Source organism: Pantherophis guttatus, chromosome 2, assembly GCF_059756535.1.
Source record: "Pantherophis guttatus breed Tessera chromosome 2, ASM5975653v1, whole genome shotgun sequence".
In the NCBI taxonomy this organism is placed as follows: Eukaryota; Metazoa; Chordata; class Lepidosauria; order Squamata; family Colubridae; genus Pantherophis; species Pantherophis guttatus.
Window position 1 is genome coordinate 233,033,140 of NC_142064.1, and position 18,463 is coordinate 233,051,602.

Here is an 18,463-nt window from a genome sequence, read left to right on the forward strand (position 1 = left end):
AACACTTAATCTCTCCCCTGGCTCAGATGATAAAGGGAGGAGAACTTGTGGCTCAGAGGTTAATACAACTGCCTATTATGCAGGCAGCCCAAGTTCAAATCCAAGTAAGGGTATGGCTAGCTGATGAGAGCTAAATAGATCTATAGATCTCCCTTTATTTCTTTATCAGCAAATATAAATTTGATACAAAATAGTTTGTCATGAAAGCGACTGCCTGTCATGAAAGCAGTATGCCAGTAGACCAGGTGCTTCGACAGAAACACACACACACACACACACACACACACACACGAAAATGTAAAAAATAACAACATTGATCCTTGCATAGCCCCAAAGCGGTGGTGAAGACATCAGGCTAGCATCTAAGAACTCGTGAGTTCTAATCCTGCCTTAAGCACAAAGCCAACTAGATGACCTCGGGCCAGCCATTACTTCTGAAGAACCTAACCAAGAAAACTTTCAGGGACTTGTCCAAGCAGTCTTTGAGAATCAGACATGATTGAAGGGATGAAAAGAGATGTTTTCTCAAGATTACAGGTTACTTTCCATTTCTGCTCATTTTGAGTTAGGTCTAATTTTATTTCACACGTGTCTTAAATGGCTATTCAGGTAAAAATGCATTTCATAAGGTCGGATATTTACTGGATAATACCAAAATTAACCAAATTCCACAAAAAAGTTGGAACCAAATGTTTACTATTCAGCTTTAGAATGGTTCCCATTTTAAAAGGACAGGCTAAGGTCTAATGTGAAATAACTGAAGCTCTGGAGTAGAACCTCTGAAGTAGTGTAAGTCAAAAAAAATGGGTGGGAGGATAGTTATATGAAATCATAAAATCATAAAAAAAATTTTTTAGAAACTTTTGAATTAAAATATGCAGTGTCCTCCTGTGCTTTCCTAGATGTTTATGCAATTAAAAGATGTAAATAACAAACATATTTGTGTCTCCCATAGAAGTGAATAGGTACAATTTTCACACTGGCTTTTTTTTTTTTAAATCAGCCTACAACAGGCCAAAGTGCAAATCCTTCCTGAGCGTGTGCTTCCTTCAACTATGTCTGCAGTGCAGCTGGAATCCCGCAGCAGATGTCACATTTTTCCTTGTCCTAAGCCTGCAACATGGCAGGATCAACAGATACATCAATGGCGACAGAAATACCAAAAGGTCAGAAGCTAATTATGCTCTTTTGTGACATTTCAAAAATCAATAAAAATTCCATCTCTGTATGTCTTTAAAAAAAAAAAGTGATGGTATTTATCAACCCTCTGCTAGTGCTGCTTCTGTTTTTAGCAAGCTGCCAGTTTGTTTTGGTGGTTCATCCATTGAAACCAGCGCTTGGTAATATATTTTTTACATTAGAAAGTCAGATCTGAAATAACGCATTCGAAAGTTAAAGAAGGTGATGATGGGGTGGCAGATGGTGGGGGTTTAAACTTAATCTTCAACCTAGCATCTTCTGGATGATTGTTGACTACAGCTTCCTGAATTGTGAAGCAGTATGGACCAGCAAGTGGAGCACTTTAAGGTTCTGCAGCTGGACAACCAGTTTGAAAGAGTTTTAATTGGGAAGATGCTAGCCATCATGTCGTTCAGGGGTGGACTGCTGGGGTCGCAGGGGTTCAGGAGAACCTCTAGCTAAGATTCTGTGCAGTTTGGAGAACCCCCAAATTCCACTCCAAGCTGGCCCCGCCCACCCCTCCCCTCCCCATGGTACCCGTTTTGGATGCAGGTAAGTGCAGGGTGCACGCGGAGGCTCAGAGGGAGAAAAACGGGCCCACCAGAACTTCGGGAGGCCTGTTTCCGGCCTCCAGAGCCTGGGGAGGCTGTTTTTGCCCTTCCGGAGGCTTGAGGAAAGCCTCCAGAGCCAAGGGAGGGCAAAAATGTCCCCTCCCCACCATGGTGCAGGAGGCCGACTAGGCTACGCCCCACCCAGCAACCGGGCAGAGAATCCCTTGCTAAAATTTTTGAAGCCGACCCCTGATGTCGTTCAATAGGAATTGGTAGAACAAAGATCAGTAGCTCAACTGGATTTGTAACCTACAGCGCAAAGTCTAAAAAAACTAGGAATTCTGAGATTTGCATTCTTAGCACCAAATTGAAGGCATCATGTTGGGTTTTGGTATGAACTGCATTTTTGAAACCAGGCCATGAAAGTGGATGAGTCACTGACAAATTCAACGATCAGTCTGATTATGTGCTGTGCTGTGTTTCATATATTCACGGCAGGCTTATGAATTAATAGCTGGAACAACAACCGGCATAAGAATTGTAGAAATGCTAAAAAAATATCTTCGGAAAACTTGTAGATACCTATAATAACCAATGTAGATTCAGAGCATGTAGGGAATGGGAGAGGCAAGGATAAGGGAAATATAATGGAAGGCCTTGGTGTTAATGGAACAAGGTCATTGTGCAATGCATTTTGTAGAATTTTTCATTTATGTAATTTTCTCTGGTATAGCTATTCAAGGTCAGGTTGGCTGGCAGTTTTGACCTTAATGCGGAATGTAGTTGTGATGTTTGAGATATATTAACCCCGTGAGAATAATTTTCCTGTTTCTTTGATCTAAAATGTTTATATAAATAGACTGGAGGAAGATGATAGGTTGATAGTACTGACATTTAACCTCCAGGCTGTATGCCTCATGCATGCAAATGTGCACGATTAGTCTGTTTTATGAAATAAAAAGCAGGGTAAGCTTAGTTTAATTCAACAGTGTTTAATTAGAACACAACTAGGTTCAAAACTGACCTAAATATTAAGTGAGCATTCTACATTTTGCATCTAGAATCTCCATATTTTACTCCTGATTATTTTTTGACATTTTCCCTCTAATTATAGTTTATAGACTGCAGGCAATTGCTCTTTGCCTGCAGTCTATAACTGCAGGCAAAGAGCAGGGGTGGGAGTTGAGCTTTTGAATTCATCTGATGTCTTCATCATATTTGAAGGACCAGACTGGAATCCATAATGATCTTTACTATACTTTTGTACCATGTCCCAATACATATTTCTCCCTATCCCTCCCTATTTCAAAGATACTTTAGAAAGAACCCCTTTAAGTCCTTTGTATAGACCTTTGCATATAGGTTTAGGAGGCCAGCCCAGCATTTTGGGTGATGAGAAGATGAATATACCATATGTTCAAACATCACTTCAAGGGGAAAGGAGAATGGATAAAATTAGCAACTATTTCTTCATAGTGACTTTAATCTCTCCATAGAAATTCAGGTTGTTTGCGGTCACTTAAAAAAACTCTTGAAGAGAAGCCACAGCAACTATTTTGATCATGTATAGTGTTTAACAAGAGAGCCAGTTGGGTGTAGAGGTTAAAGTACAAGGCTAAAACTAGGAAACTGTGAGTTCTACTCACATCTTGGGGCATAAAACCAGTTGGGTGATCTTGGGCTAGTCGTTTTCAGTCAGCCCTAGGAAGGACGCAATGGCAAACCACTTCTAAAATCTTGACAAGAAAACTGCAAGGTAGTTTTTTTGTCAAGATTTAGATTAGGTAGTCGCCAGGAATCAACAATGACAAAAAGGCACAAAAGTGTTTAATGAATCAATGAAGTCTTCAGGAATAGAACTTATCCTGATAATTAACTCTTCTTCTACAGAGCTGAATTATATATTTAAAGATAAGTAGATCTTAAGCTGACATTTAAAATTCTCTGGAGAATAAGATGCTAAAACATATTCATATAAAATCCTGCCAAAGTAGGGCAAAGCAATAAAAGAAGGAGTTTAAAACTGGATTTGGAAACCAAGAACATAAAGCTTTACAAGAATTTTCTCTTGTCCCAAATTCAAATTAAATCATATTAAAAGTAAAACTGTATAAAACTGGAACCTATGACTTGTCCTTTGAACAGAAGAACAGAAAGAAATGTGTTCTCTTCCTAGATATATGAAAATAGATAAAGGGTTTTGAATTTTGAAATTTGTGCTGCCTTCCTTGGCAGTTGTGACTGCATAGTTCTTCCATATATCAGTCATGTACATATTTATATTTTAATGAGTTTCTTATGCCTTTTAGGGATGCGTAGTGACAATTTCTATCTTTCTGCATTTTTGTCCTTATCTGTTTCTAGCCAGCTATCCCAAATAATTTGTTTCCCAGTCAGCATAAAGCAATCATATATTATTTGTAAAGGCATGCTTTCATAATAATCTTGACTTGTTTGTGCACCTGCTGTGATATCTTTTTTCCAGTTCAGAGTTAAAAATGCAATTATTCCCCAAAGCACTAGTTTAACTAACTTATTAAAAGTCTTAGAATAATCTTCCAATGCCAGATTCTTCAGTGCTCTTTTTATGATTAGAAAGGCAAGGTTTTTCCCCCCTTCCTGTAATGACTTTCTGGTTTATCTTTGTTGATGAAAGGTAACTTATGTCTCTTGTAATGTGGTGGGCGTTAACTCTCATTCCCTGCTAACATAGTCCTGGTTGGGGAAAATGAGAGTTACAATCCAGTGTGGGATGAAAAAGACTGAAATGAGTGCTACTTTCATGAAAAGAATTCAGTATCTTCATTCTTGGCATTTTGCATGATCAGCACTGTTAAGTTGTACTGCATAAAGGCTATTTATTTGTTTATTTAGAGCAGTGGTTCTCAACCTGTGGGTCGCGACCCCTTTGGGGGGTCGAACGACCCTTTCACAGGGGTCGCCTAAGACCTTCAGAAAACACATATTTTCGATGGTTTTAGGAATAATTTTATGGTTGGGTTTTATGGTCATCACAACATGAGGAACTGTATTAAAGGGTCACGGCATTAGGAAGGTTGAGAACCACTGATTTAGAGACAATGGAACTTTTCAATGTTAACTACTTGAAAACAAATGGAAAGACTGCTGCCTTTGTATTTGGTTTATTGACTTCCCATAAGGCAGATGGGTTAATGGGACACTCCAGGAAACTCCTTGAGCCTATCAATCAACTATCAGATTATCTTTCCCTTCATTCAACTTTGCCAAACAGTAATTTTTCTCTTAATTCATTTGCGCCACATGCCCATAGTATATAGGTAGTCCTCAACTTACAACAGTTTGTTTAGTGACTGTTCAAGGTTACAACGGCATTGAAAAAAGTGAGTTATGACTATTTTTCACATGTATGAACATTGTAGGACCCACAGGTGGTTTATTGTTTGGATGCTGCACAACTGACTCACATTTATGATGGTTGCAGTGTCCCAGGGTCTTGTGATCCCCTTTTGTGACTTTCTAACCAGCAAAGTCAATGGAGAAATCAGATTCACTTCACAACCGTGTTACTAATTTAACAACTGCAGTGTTTCACTTAACAAACGTGGCAAGAAAAGTCATAAAAGGGGGCAAAACTCACTTAACAAATTTTTCACTTAGCAACATAAATTTTGGCCTCAAACATGGTCGTACGTTGAGGGCTGCCTATCTGTACACCCTTTCTTCATTTAGCGACCACAGTCCATTCTACAAATCAGAAGTGAAATGGTCGCTAAGTGAACACATGATGAAGACAGAGAGAGATGTTCCAAAGATCACTGGTTGCTGCCATCTTATTTAGATAAAGTTATTTCATGAGCAATGCCAGTGTTACTCTCACTTTGGCATGCATTCGTATCAGTTGTAGAAATCTGGTTGCAAGTGTCAGCATTGCTTGGGATTTTTTATTTTTTTATTATTAATATCATTAAGGTAGTATTCACAAATGGTCCCTAAACAAGGTAACTGCTAATTCAGGAATGGCTGTAGCTCACAGTTAAAGAGACAGAATTTAGCAGATGAAAAAAAGTTGTACATTCAGGATTATTCTATCCTATGATTATATCCAATTTTCCTTGGATTTGATTGCTAGAATTTGTAGAAATTACTACTTCTAAAATAATAATGGCGATGTGTGAGTAAATTACAATCCTTGGAATTAATACTGTGAAAACTAATTTGATGGTGCCTCAAGTTAGTAATACATGTGTCATGTTTAATTCAAAAGTATATGTGCTTGGGAATGTGATTCATTCATTTTAAAGCAAATTTCTGCCGCTTCCAATTAGATATTCTGAAACTCCAAAAGTATGTTTGTTCCTGATAATAGAGAGCAGAGGTGAATAGCAATGCCACTGCAAGATAAATTGTGAGGGGAAAGACATTATTCTATGAAATATTTTAAATTGGCATACTTTTTAGAGGAACACTCTCTTACCATAGTTATGTACAAAAGTATAGATCTATAATAAAGAAAATGTGTTTGTCTTAACAGCGCAAGTTTAACTGTGCTAGTCTGACTTCCTGGCCATCGTGGTTGTATTCTTTATACGATGCTGTAAGTATCAATTAAGATTTCCGGCCTGCTTTGTATTGTGTTCAACTATTTGCACTCTTGTGTGTTTGAATTGTCCAAAAGAATTAGCTGGCGTAAGTATAGTGTTTTTGTGCATTCCTATGATTTGAATTGTGCTGTTAACTCTGCTTGGTTTATTTGCTTCATTTGCATGCAGAAAGCAACCCCCAGTTGTGTTTACATCATAAAGATATACTGACATAACTCCAAAATAAATAATTAAATAATAATACAATAAGCAAATGGTGACCATTCTCCAAATGTCTTGCAGAACAACTATCTTGATTAACTTTCAGAAGTTCCACAACGAGGGGCTCGGCTTAATCTGAGGAGGGGGATTACTAATATGAGGAGTGCATTTTAAGACTTTTAAGCATAGTCTGCACGTTCCTCATATAACAAAGCCCTAAGAATCTATTTAAAAACAACAGGATGTGTGCACTGGCTCTTTGAGTAGGGATGTGCACAAGAGGCGCTGAAATGGCCATTTCTATACAAGGGAGGCAATTCTGAGCTATCTAAGCACCAAACTATATTGGTCCCTTGTGGCTTCAATTCTACCTATAAACCTGTTGGAAATCAATGCAGTACCCATACAAAGAGTGTAGTAGTCACCAGTGGCAGCCCATGTAGAATATATGCTATAATCTTGACTTGTGACAGTAAGTGCATGAATTAGAGCCTTGATAGTACAGTGGTCTACGCACCCTGTTATTAACACAGCTGCCTGCAATTTACTGCTGGTTCGAATCTCTCCAAGGCTCAAGGTTGACTCAGCCTTCCATCCTTTCTAAGGTAGGTGAAATGAGGACCCAGTTTGTGGGGGCAATAAGCTGACTTTGTATAAATATACAAAAGTATGAAGGCTATTGCTTAACGCACTGTAAGCCGCCCTGAGTCTCCGGAGAAGGGCGGCATATAAATCAAATTAAATTTTTTTTTTACTGTGGCTAGGGTCTCCCAATCCAGGACTGGCTAGAGCAGTCAGTTTTGGGCTCTTAAGCGGGCTGTTTTGGGCTCTTAAGTGTAGAAAATCTGCTAGTTTGAAGTTTGGTTTGGCTGACAGTCCCCCACTCCATCAACTTTGCCTAGATATGGGTGGCTGAAGGTTAGCAATAGCACTTAGACTTATATACGGCTTCACAGTGTTTTACAGCTCTCTCAAAGCGGTTTACAGAGTCAGCCTATTGCCCCCAACAATCTGGGTCCTCCTTTTACCCACCTCAGAAGGATGGAAGGCTGAGTCAACTTTGAGCCGATCAGAATCAAACTGTGGAATTGCAGGCAGCTGGCAGACAGCAGAAGTACCCTGCAGTACTGCATCCTAACCACTGCACTACCACGGCTAGATACAGTAGTTGTTCTCCAAGTTTTTCAGGCCCACAGTGGCTCTTTGATGAGGGGAGGTGTCAGTACCTTCTCTAAGGAGTTACCCCTCCTCTCAATGAAATTTTACTTCAAATTTTGAAAGCAGGTCTGATTTTACTGGAAGTTAAGAGGATTTTATGTTTTTCTACCCTATTTATGGAGGCTGCTTTAAAGCACCACACTTTTGTTGTTATCAAAAGTATGCCATTGTGATTGAAAAATCATCATAGAAATGTATATAATTACCATATTTTGGGGGTATAAGACACATCCCCCCCCAAAAGTCGGTGTAAATTTAGGTGCGTCTTATAGACCAAATATGGGCGTTTTTGGCCTCCTGAACTGTCCGCGCGTCACGTTTTCCCCCTCCACCCCCCAAAAGCACTCTGCATGGCTCGTTTTTACCAAAAATGGGCCCGTTTTTGGACTCCAAAGCGCTCTGTGCATCATATTTTTGCCCTCCCTGGCCCCCAAAAGCACTCTGCAGGTCAAAAATGGGCGCGTTTTTGGCAAAAACGGGCCATGCGGAGCACTGCAGAGTCGTCTGGGGGCTGGGAAGGCGAAAATGTGATGCGTAGAGAGCTTTTGGTGAAAATGGGCCGGTTTTGGCGAAAACGGGTCGTGTGGAGCACCGTAGAGTGCTTCTGGAGGCCTGGGAGGGCAAAAATCCGACGTGTGGAGGCCAAAAACTATTTTTTTCTTGTTTTCCTTCTGTAAATTTAGGTGCATCTTATAGTCCGGTGCGTTTTATAGTTTGAAAAATACAGTAATAAATAAAATAAGGTGTCTTCAGCAAATGAAACTCCTTCTGTTGGTAGAGTTATAATCTATATAGCATTAAATTGCCACTATTTCAGTTTTGATTTTCATTCTGAGTTAATCGTTGTCTACTTATATTTGGCATATAAAGGCTTGGAATAAGTTCATGAATTCTAGTTTCTGGTGAAAAAAAATCATTTCAAGTCACTGTTAAGTTCTGTGGACTAGCAGCTGTGCCCATTCAGTTTATCCTGTTCATGATCAAGGGCCATCTCCATTCTATCAATGGAGGTGAACCTTTGCATACATACAGTAGAGATTTGTGTCAAGTAATTGGAAGAGGGGCAAAGCTCCCCGCCCTGAATTTCTCAAACAAGGGAGGAAGTGGTCCTTATTGCTGGTAAATGATTCGTCTTAAAGTTGTTTGTTAATATTTCTCCCAATGTTTCAAATATAGTATTTTAGTTTTAAGGAGCTTAAACTGCAGTTCTAATGAGAAACGCTTTTTCTCGACGATTCCTTTTTTCTTATTTTGTTAACAAAAAAAGTAGTTTTTATGTTTAAATTAGGTTTTTCTTATAACACAAGGAAACCTTGATGGAACGAGTCAAGCAACAGCTTCATGAGTGGGATGAAAATCTTAAAGATGAATCCCTTCCAGAAAACCCAATAGGTACATTATTTATTAAATAATGAGTTGTATTGTTGGTAAAAATCTTCATCAAATCAGTTTGTTAGTTTATTATTTAACCGATCCTACATCACAACTGAGTTACAGAGCAGCCTTCTGCAGCTTTGTATATTTACTGTGACTTTTATATAAAGAGGTAAAATTGCACCCACCTATCCAAATTGTTAGAAAAACATTGGGGAAACATCAGCAGAGCTACACATTACTCTTTTGTGTGGCAACCACTTGCAGTATCTTGTGTGTTGCAGCTTATAGTTGTTGAGTTACAATATGCATTTCCATTAATGTGGGAAATCATATAGAAGAACGGACAGCTTTATGTAGCTGTGCAGATAACAATGCTGTAATGAACTAAGAACTATCACTGTAAATACCAATTTGTCATTCCTTTCTTTAACCTGGTTATTACTATACATTTGCCCTAATTTGCTGTATGTGTAATGTGGCTTTATAGAGTTGTATGAGAAGAGCAGTAGCGTCACACTGTCAAAATTGCAGATCTGCTTGTTTATTATAATTATATTATTCCTTGAGATACGATTACATTTATAGAATGCAAACTGTAATAAAACTAAGCATAGTTAGTATCTACTTGGAGAAAGTAATCTGATTTGTTTCAGCTGATCTGAAGTTAAGAGAAGTTAATTGTGAATAGTGACAGTTTATTTTTAGTACTCTGCCTAAATGTAGCTTGGTTAAGTCTATTGTCTCTCTTAGAATGAACCTTGTTTTTATTTCAGATTTTTCATATAGAGTTGCAGCATGCCTACCAATTGATGATGTTTTGCGAATTCAGCTGCTTAAAATTGGTAGTGCTGTTCAGCGACTGCGCTGTGAACTAGACATTATGAACAAAGTGAGTGAGTAAGTCCTTTAGTCCTGTTATGCTTAAAAGATTCATCCTATTGGGACTTACTTTTGAGGAGGCTTAAATGTGAAATGTATGCTGAAAACAATAATCCAGTATACTGATTGTGTCCTGACTATTCAAAATAATAATTGTTCTAGCTTTTACAGGTATGATCATTGTTCAGAGAAGATATGCATTTCAGTTTCAGCATAAGGCTCTTAAATTAACAATTTAAACTTTTCTACCCAATGATGGTTTAGCTTTCATGTGATAGTTTGAACATATGAACCATGTACACGTGCAATTTCATTTCTTTTCTCATTAAACCAAAAAAAACTACTTTTATCAGGTTGTATGTTTGAAGAGCAGACCAAAATTTTGCATGTAGTTTACTAAAAGGTTGGGGGGCTGTGGCGTGGGAACACAGATTACCATGTATTTCTGGATTATTTCCAGACAATAATATTAATTCTAATAGAAAGATACCCCTCCAAAACAATTTATATGTTTATTGAAATAATTTTTCAGTCATCTGGTTCTAGTCTTCTTGGCAAGAATTATATATTCCATAATATAAACATATATTAAAAAGTTGATCTCCGTTTTCTTTTTCTCTATAACATTTGCCTTTTTGTTTGTAGTGTACCTCTCTTTGCTGTAAGCATTGCCAAGATACAGAAATAACTACTAAAAATGAAATATTCAGGTGAGATTTAAAAGTTACTTTGTACATCTCTTAGTTTGCATTGCCTCATATAATATGCCATCACGAGCTTCTTGGGAAAAAAAGGATACCTTTTAATAAAGACAAAAACATGTAAAATAATTAACTAGCAATTATACAGATGTTTGGGAGTTGAGTAATGTATATTAATTCATAAAACATTTAGCTGTTTTCAGGTTATGAGGTTTCAGATTAAAATAAGCCCTACGAGGACACAATAAAAATCTAAATCAATATAACATTACTGATTTTAAAACTGAAATGTGACCACAAAAATAATAGCTACACATGAAATAATGCAGTAAAAGTCTTAATTAGGACCTGAAGCTAGTAGTGAAAATTGTGACTAAGGAAGGGGGGAATTCCACAATTGGAATCCAGTATCTAAAATAGCCTGCCTTGAATATCTGTCTAGTGAATTATTCACAAGAGCAGGCATGCTAAGGCTTTCCTTGCTCAATCTCAGTTGTTGTAGAGGTTTATAAGAAAGCATCCCACTTAGGTTTGAAGTTATATAGGTGTCAGGGTTCCAAGTTACAACCCCAAAGCAATCAACGCAATCAGCCCTGAAACCATTTTGGGAGCATCTTTGGGGCTGCCAATAGGGTTTGATATGTCATCGTGAGTTCCTTGAATTTGACTTGCTTGGATATTAGCATCCAGTGCAGGTCCTGTAGGACACAATGCTTTGTACTTGTAGCTTCTGAGCCAATCTTCAATCTTCCCATGGAAATTTCTTAGTGGTTCTTTAGTGGATTTACTAAATCAATTATGATTTTGACCAAGAGGTTGTGTTTTGGAATTACGTTAATAAACCAGCTATCTTTGGGGGGGCGGGGGGGAATGTTACCTATAAAGCCTGCTTGAACCTCAGGTGGTAAACATGGATTTAGAAGTACCTCAGTTTCTGTACTACCTCCTTTAAAGATAACTCAAATCTATCTAGGGTAGCTAGTCTCACTAATTCCTAGATAAAGGAATTCTTATCTAACTACAGTGTCTTTATCTTGATGGGATCTTGCTTATAATATTGGCTCTTACCAAGCTACAGTCTGCTTAGTCTCTCCTGATGCAGATGATACAAGCTTGGCAGATACATGTTAAAGAAAATATTTACTTAGGGGTACGGTTCTCAGAAATAGTTCACTTTTGTGCTTTTGCCATAATCATGTTTTATAATTGTTTGTAGTTTATCCCTATGTGGACCTATGGCAGCCTATGTGAATCCTCATGGCTATGTGCACGAGACCCTTACTGTCTACAAGGCCAGCAATCTGAATCTGAATGGCGGATCTTCCACAGACCACAGCTGGTTTCCTGGGTAAGTCTTACTTAAATTCGTTTTTTATTTTATTTTAATTTATTTTATATTTTATTTTATTATTTTATGTTTATGCTGTTCGTCTCACTATTTTGAATAGGTAGCTTATGGTAATATGAAGCAGAGTTCCCCAACATTTCTGGCTTTGTGGACCGGCGGGGGGGGGGGGGGGAATGGTTCACACAAGTAGCCAGCAAGCGCAGATGCGTGTGCATCTCCGTTTTCGCAAGTGCCATCCATGCATGTCTTCCACTCACACAAATGAAGCGCACGTGCTCGCCCTCTGTTCTAGTAAGTGAGGATACACGTATGAGTGTGCTTGCTGGTCGTTTCCATGTCCCAGTTGCAAACCACGTACGGTCCACAGGTTGGGAACCCCTGATATAAAGCACCAGAAATATAAAATGCTAGAGATAGATATGAAAGTATAAGAAATGTTACAATTAATTTTAACAATATCTAAATAAATAACAAGTTTAAACCAAGAGCATGGATAGTACAGGGGTAGATGTTTGTCTCTCACTCAGTCAATTACCTCCAGCATAGTGTGCCTCATTGGGGCCCAAGTCAACTGGCAGCGCCAAGTTTTAAGGCATTTCTAGAAAGCCAGAAACATGGAAGTGGATCTTGCCTCAGGAGGCAAAATATTCCAGAGGGCAGGGGGCCATGGCAGAGAAGGCTCTTCTCCTTGATCCCAGTATCTTAAATTCTTCAATCAACGGAGTCCAGACAAGGCTTATTGCTTTGGGTACATTCAGTGTGCCATTTTGCATTATTTCTCCATTAATGAAGCAGAAGCTGCCTTGCAGGTATTCAGCCCTCAAGGTATTAAAATGTAAATAGAAAGAAAATGGAAAGTTCATTAACTCCATCTCCTCAGTGCCGAGTATAGACAGAAGGGAAGGACAAACAGCCTGGCTTGTTTCTCTTAAGTAGAGATTTTTTTTATTTATTAAAAATCATCATAAAAAATTTTATGAGTCAAGTACATGTTTAATTTGTGCCAACCATATGTGGTTTAACCAATTCTGACATTTATGGGGAAGTACTCTCAATCCCCATATATTATTAGAATGTCAGTTGGTTAGAAATAGTGCCATTTAGGAAACTGATGCTTTATATTAGAACAGGTTTCTGGTTTGTGTTTTAGAAAAATCCTGGACAAAGCAGTTTGAGGCCATTTCTGAAATTTTACTGTTCATTCCGTTTTGCCATTATGCAAATGAGCCTGCATATGAATTCCTTATTTTAAATGCTATAATATTCATATTTTGAACTCTGCTTTATATGCTGTTACGAACATTTTGCCACCTTGTAAATATATTTGTCAATCATAAAGGCTAACATAAATGCTATCCATTTCTAGATACGCATGGACTATAGCTCAGTGTAAGATCTGTGGAAGCCATATGGGTTGGAAGTTTACTGCCACCAAGACGGAGTTGTCGCCTCAAAAATTCTGGGGATTGACCCGTTCTGCTTTGCTGCCAAGAATTCCAGAAAAAGAGAACGAATCTGGGCAAGAAAGATCTCTACTGCTTTGCCTTTGATCTGGGCATCTTTACACAGAACAAACTAAAAGCAGTTTGTGTCTTGAAGAGAAAAGTATTAAAATCCGCCTCTGGGATCTATCTGTTCATATATTTGAACTTCACAAAAAAGGCACTGTTGTTTCCGAAGGCCCTGAAAAATTTAATATTTTGAAGATGTACAGAATGCAAAACGGAACATGAGAAAACGCAGGCAGTTTCATGTTTTCTGGCATGTGCCGAATTGAACAGTTCAGATTTACAGGTGCTCTTTAATAATGTAAGAAGACATCTAGCGTTGTTGAGGAGCTAAAAGCTGAGTAGAAGTGACATGAAGACTATATAACTTAAAAGTGTGCGTAATGATAGCTATAACCTATTGCCCGCTGTTTTAAGGTATTTTCCTGTAGATTGTGGTGAATTTACTAGAATACCTGTTTGCTACCTGTATGAAATAGTTTACAGGTACTAGCATTTGCTTCAATAAGCCTTAAAAAGACAAAGAGACCCAGTCTTCTCAAAGGAGTGTTCAGCTGCCTAAGATCAGACTCTAGCTACTGTAGAAGCACGCATTGAAGCCTGCTGCTCAGAGAATCTATGGAATGCAGCTCTTTGGTTAAAATGAAATCCAGCCAGGCTGTTTGTGTTTGCTTTATCTCCTTTACAGGATTTTCACTCATTTGGCATTTTCAGACTTCCTTTTTTTAAAAAAGTAGAAATATAGGATAGTTGTTTATGCCTCTAGCAGCATAATAAAGGATATGATTCTTTCGAGATTGAATCTCTCCAGTACATTTCAGTTAATCATATCACAAAAGTTTGTAATTTAAACGTTTTGAAGCATTATGTATCTTTTTACATGTCTTAGGGACTTGGCATCGCAGCTGTTCATAAGCTATATATTTGGTATTGGAGAGCAGCAGACAGCTTACTACTCTTTGTAATTTCTTATCTGAACCTGAGGGATTGTGGAGTAATAATGCTTCCGATAGAAACTTTGTTTTCAGGAGATATTATAGAAATAGGTGCCAAAAAAGAAGGAATAAAGATTTAATATGTTTTTTTTTTCAGAATGCACTTCAGTAAATCCACAGGTATCAGATTTGTTTCATAGGAATATGTAGTGAGCTTGTTAATAATATGTGTTGAGTTACCTTGCTGAAATAAAAACTTTGCTGAAACATTTTGGTAATTTCATACATACCCATCACATTTCCTTGTAAGTTGTTATTTTGAAGCAAACACCTAACTTTAAAGATGGCATTTATTGTATAAGTTGAAAAGATATGCCCTCAATGAAATTGAGTTTGACACCCCTGGGTTGGGCCTTTGTATCAAAATGGCAACAAATAAAGGCCAGAGATTGAAGTTATACTTAAATTTTATGCGATTTAAGTTTAATATGAGTTTAAGCAAGGCTTTCTAAAAAAAAAATACTTGGACCCTCATATAATTTATTGAGATCATGAATAAGTAATTTTTCAATTTTTAGTTAATGTTGACTATTATGTGTCTTACCTCAGTTTGTGATAGATTTAAGATTAATAAACTAATAGCATATTCTAATTATTAAGCAAGCATGAGTTCAAGTTATTGCAAAGTAACTGCATCTTGCTATTGTGAAATTGGCTGTTGTCTTCCCAATTAATTCTGCAGGGCATATGCTTTACAGTTTCAATATAGAGCCATTAAATGGGTCTCTCTTATCAACTCAGTTTCTCTGTTTTATATGTATTGTGGGATTTCCAAAAATTAGAGGAAAGGGGAGAAAATGGAAATTAAAGGTGTTTAAACAGATAATAAAATAAAATGAATTGTTTTTCTTTTGAGAGCTTACTGCAGAAACTAAAGGAGCATTACAAATATCTGCATCTTTATTTTTTTCCTAAAAGCAGTGCCAATAAGATTTCAAATCTGAAAATTTATTTCTACATCATAAAAAGTTTCGATTTGGCTTGTCACTTGTCCTTTTTTTTTTTTTTTAACCAACCATCTTTTTCTTGGAAGGAAACCAAATGAAATGAGAATAAAAAAGAATATTTTTTTTTTATTATGGTCACTGAATTAAATGAAAGCTGCTGTGATTTCAACAAAGTACTTTTACATCGTTTATTCCTATTAAATTTCTAAATCAGACATTTGTGGCTTTCAAACTAGTAGTACCTTAATAGCATTACTATGTCTGAATTGAACTTGCATTCTCCTTTTGACTCAAGTAAATTCATAACTTTGTATATTGCTATCAATATTTTTTCAGTTGGATCTATAGTGGTTAAGGCATCAGCTGTAAAGTGGAGACTAAGTTCTTTCTAATGCTGTTTTAGCCATAAAAGCAAACTGGGTGGCTCGAGCCAATCAATCTTTTTTAGCCCAACTCATCTCACAAAGTGATTTTTGTAGGGAAAATAGGAGGAGGAAGGTGTATTAGATACGTTCGCTGCCTTGAGTTATTTGTAAAAATAATAAAAGGCAGGATAGCAATAGCACTTAACTTATATACTGCTTCACAGTGCTTTTACAGCCCTAATTGGTTTACAGAGTCAGCATATTGTCCCCAACAATCTGGGTCCTCCTTTTACCCACCTCGGAAGGATGGAAGGCTGAGTCAACCTTGAGCCTGGTGAGATTCAATTTGCCAAATTGCAGTCAGTCGGCAGTCAGCAGAAGTAGCCTACAGTACTTCATTCTAACCACTGTGCCACCGCGGATACAAATAAATGAAAAAATAAAATGCAGGACAAATGAAATTTCAAGGGCTGAGAGAATCAACCATTTTTTATTGTGCGTGAAGCCACCAGCTTTTTAAAGAGCTTCACATGACTAAATTCTATTTAGATCGAATCTAAATTCTATTAATCTCAATTGGTACTATTTCCCCCCATTTCTACTGTTCTCAACTATTTCTACTTGTATGTTTTTAAAACTCACCTCGATTTACCTTTTGAATTTTATTTTCAGAAATTCGTTATTTTCGCTTTGTGGGCTTCATCATAGGTCATGGGCTTTCATAAAGATACGGTATTGCTTGTTTCAAACTGACTTGCTTCAGTTCTATGGCTGAATAGTGTACATTCAAAAATCATAAAATTCAGGATGTAATACAAATCATCTGCTCCTTAGCAGTTTCTTAAAAGTAGGTAAATATAACATAACATATTACACCATGTCATCATTTGTTTTACAAAAAGAAAGGTAAAATGGAGAAGCCATGTGTGAAAAAACTAAGTACATCCTTACTGTTTCCATAGATATGAAGAGGCTAAGTACCTACTAATCGAGTGCCCTTGGTCAATTGATCATCAGAAAGCGTGACTACCTGTATAAAAGCTGAAGTTGAATTTGCTGGTCTCCAGCATTGAGGTGTGTGTTACTACAATACCAAAGAGTAAAGACGTCAGCAATGATCTTAAGAGAAGCAACTGTTGTTGTCCATCAATCTGGGAAGGGTTATAAGGCCATTTCCAAACAATGTAAAGTCCATCATTCAACAATGAGGAAAATTATTCACAAGTGGAAAACATTCAAGACAGTTGCCAATCTTCCCAAGAGTGAACATCCCAGCAAATACATCCCAAGATCAAACCGTGCAATGCTCAGAGAATTTGCAAAAAATCCCAAGAGTTACATCTGAGATTCTATAGCACAAGTGTCAAAACTCGATCACATCACATGACACGTCACAATTTTTTTTGTGGAGCTGGGGTGGGCGTGGCCTGCACGTGACACATCTGGCCCGTGGGCCACCAGTATGACACCCCTGCTCTAAAACATGTTAAATGTTGAAAGTTCATGACAGTACAATTAGAAAAAGACTGAACAAGTATGGTTTGTTTGGAAGTGTTGCCAAACAAACTAAAAAAACGTGGCAGCAGTTTAGGTTTGCAAAGTTGCATCTGCACAAATCACAAGATGTCTGGAACACTGCCCTTTGGACAGATGAGACCAAAGTGGAGTTGTTTGGCCATAATGCAGTGCCATGTTTATTGAAAATCAAACACAGAGTATCAGCACAAAAGTCTGTACAGCGAAGTTTAGGAACGATTTGGCCTATTGTGCTCAGATCTCTAATTATACTTTTGTATTAGTTTGTTTCTGTCAGTAAATGAGGGTCTCTGACCCTAAATACTGTAGACTTGTAACAATCATCCTGCAATCCAACCATAACCGTGACTTTCTCAGGTTGCGATCCATATACAAAATGCCCACATCTATTACGTATTTTGATTCCAGAATTGAATAAGATCAAATTCAAGCTTTTCCATTAATTAGAGCAATATACACTGAAACTTTTTGCAGGATAAACTCTCATGTCAGCCAACTCCTACAATCCCAATAGCATAGTGCCATGATGGCGAACCTCTGGCATGCAGAGCCCTCTCTGCTGGCACACGTGCCATCACCCCAGGTCAGATCTCTGTGGCATTTCTTTTGTGAGCTTGTTTCTCTGCAAATGATGAAACAGAAGCTCACAAAAGAAAAAGATCTTACCTCTTGCCATGCTACCGGTGGTGGGATGCCCCGTCTCCCGCCGGCCAGCTGGTCTTTGGGGTCTCTGCTACGCATGTCCGCGCATGCGCAAGATCGCACCCGCACACACCTTTGGGCATGCGTGCATGGTTTGGGCACTCGGTGTCTAAAAGGTTCGCCATCAATGACATAATGGTAACACCTATAACATGCAATTTAAAGTGAATTCCGGAAGAAAAGCAAATTAAAAACAAGTCTCTAACTTTCCAGATTAAGGGATGCAGAAACGTATCATGGAACTACAAGAGTTAGCAGCCCTCAAGTTACGACTACAAGTGAGACTAGAATTTCCACTGCTAAGCAAGGCAGTTGTTAAGTGAGTTGTGTCCAATTTGCTACCTTTTTTTTTTTGCCATGATTAAGTGGATCA

The 18,463-nt window shown here is 37.8% G+C and overlaps 1 protein-coding gene across 1 annotated transcript in view; it reads left to right on the forward strand.

Moving 5' to 3' along the window:
* CRBN (cereblon) overlaps positions 1 to 15,385 on the forward strand; it is a 30,228-nt gene extending 14,843 nt beyond the window's left edge. Inside the window, exons 5-11 of the mRNA XM_034404460.3 lie at positions 1,004 to 1,166; positions 6,244 to 6,306; positions 9,040 to 9,124; positions 9,883 to 9,998; positions 10,634 to 10,698; positions 11,906 to 12,037; positions 13,404 to 15,385. Coding sequence (XP_034260351.1) covers positions 1,004 to 1,166; positions 6,244 to 6,306; positions 9,040 to 9,124; positions 9,883 to 9,998; positions 10,634 to 10,698; positions 11,906 to 12,037; positions 13,404 to 13,587 — 808 coding nt within the window. The 3' untranslated portion in view covers positions 13,588 to 15,385. The remainder of the gene's footprint in view (positions 1 to 1,003; positions 1,167 to 6,243; positions 6,307 to 9,039; positions 9,125 to 9,882; positions 9,999 to 10,633; positions 10,699 to 11,905; positions 12,038 to 13,403) is intronic.
* Positions 15,386 to 18,463: the final 3,078 nt, after the last annotated feature.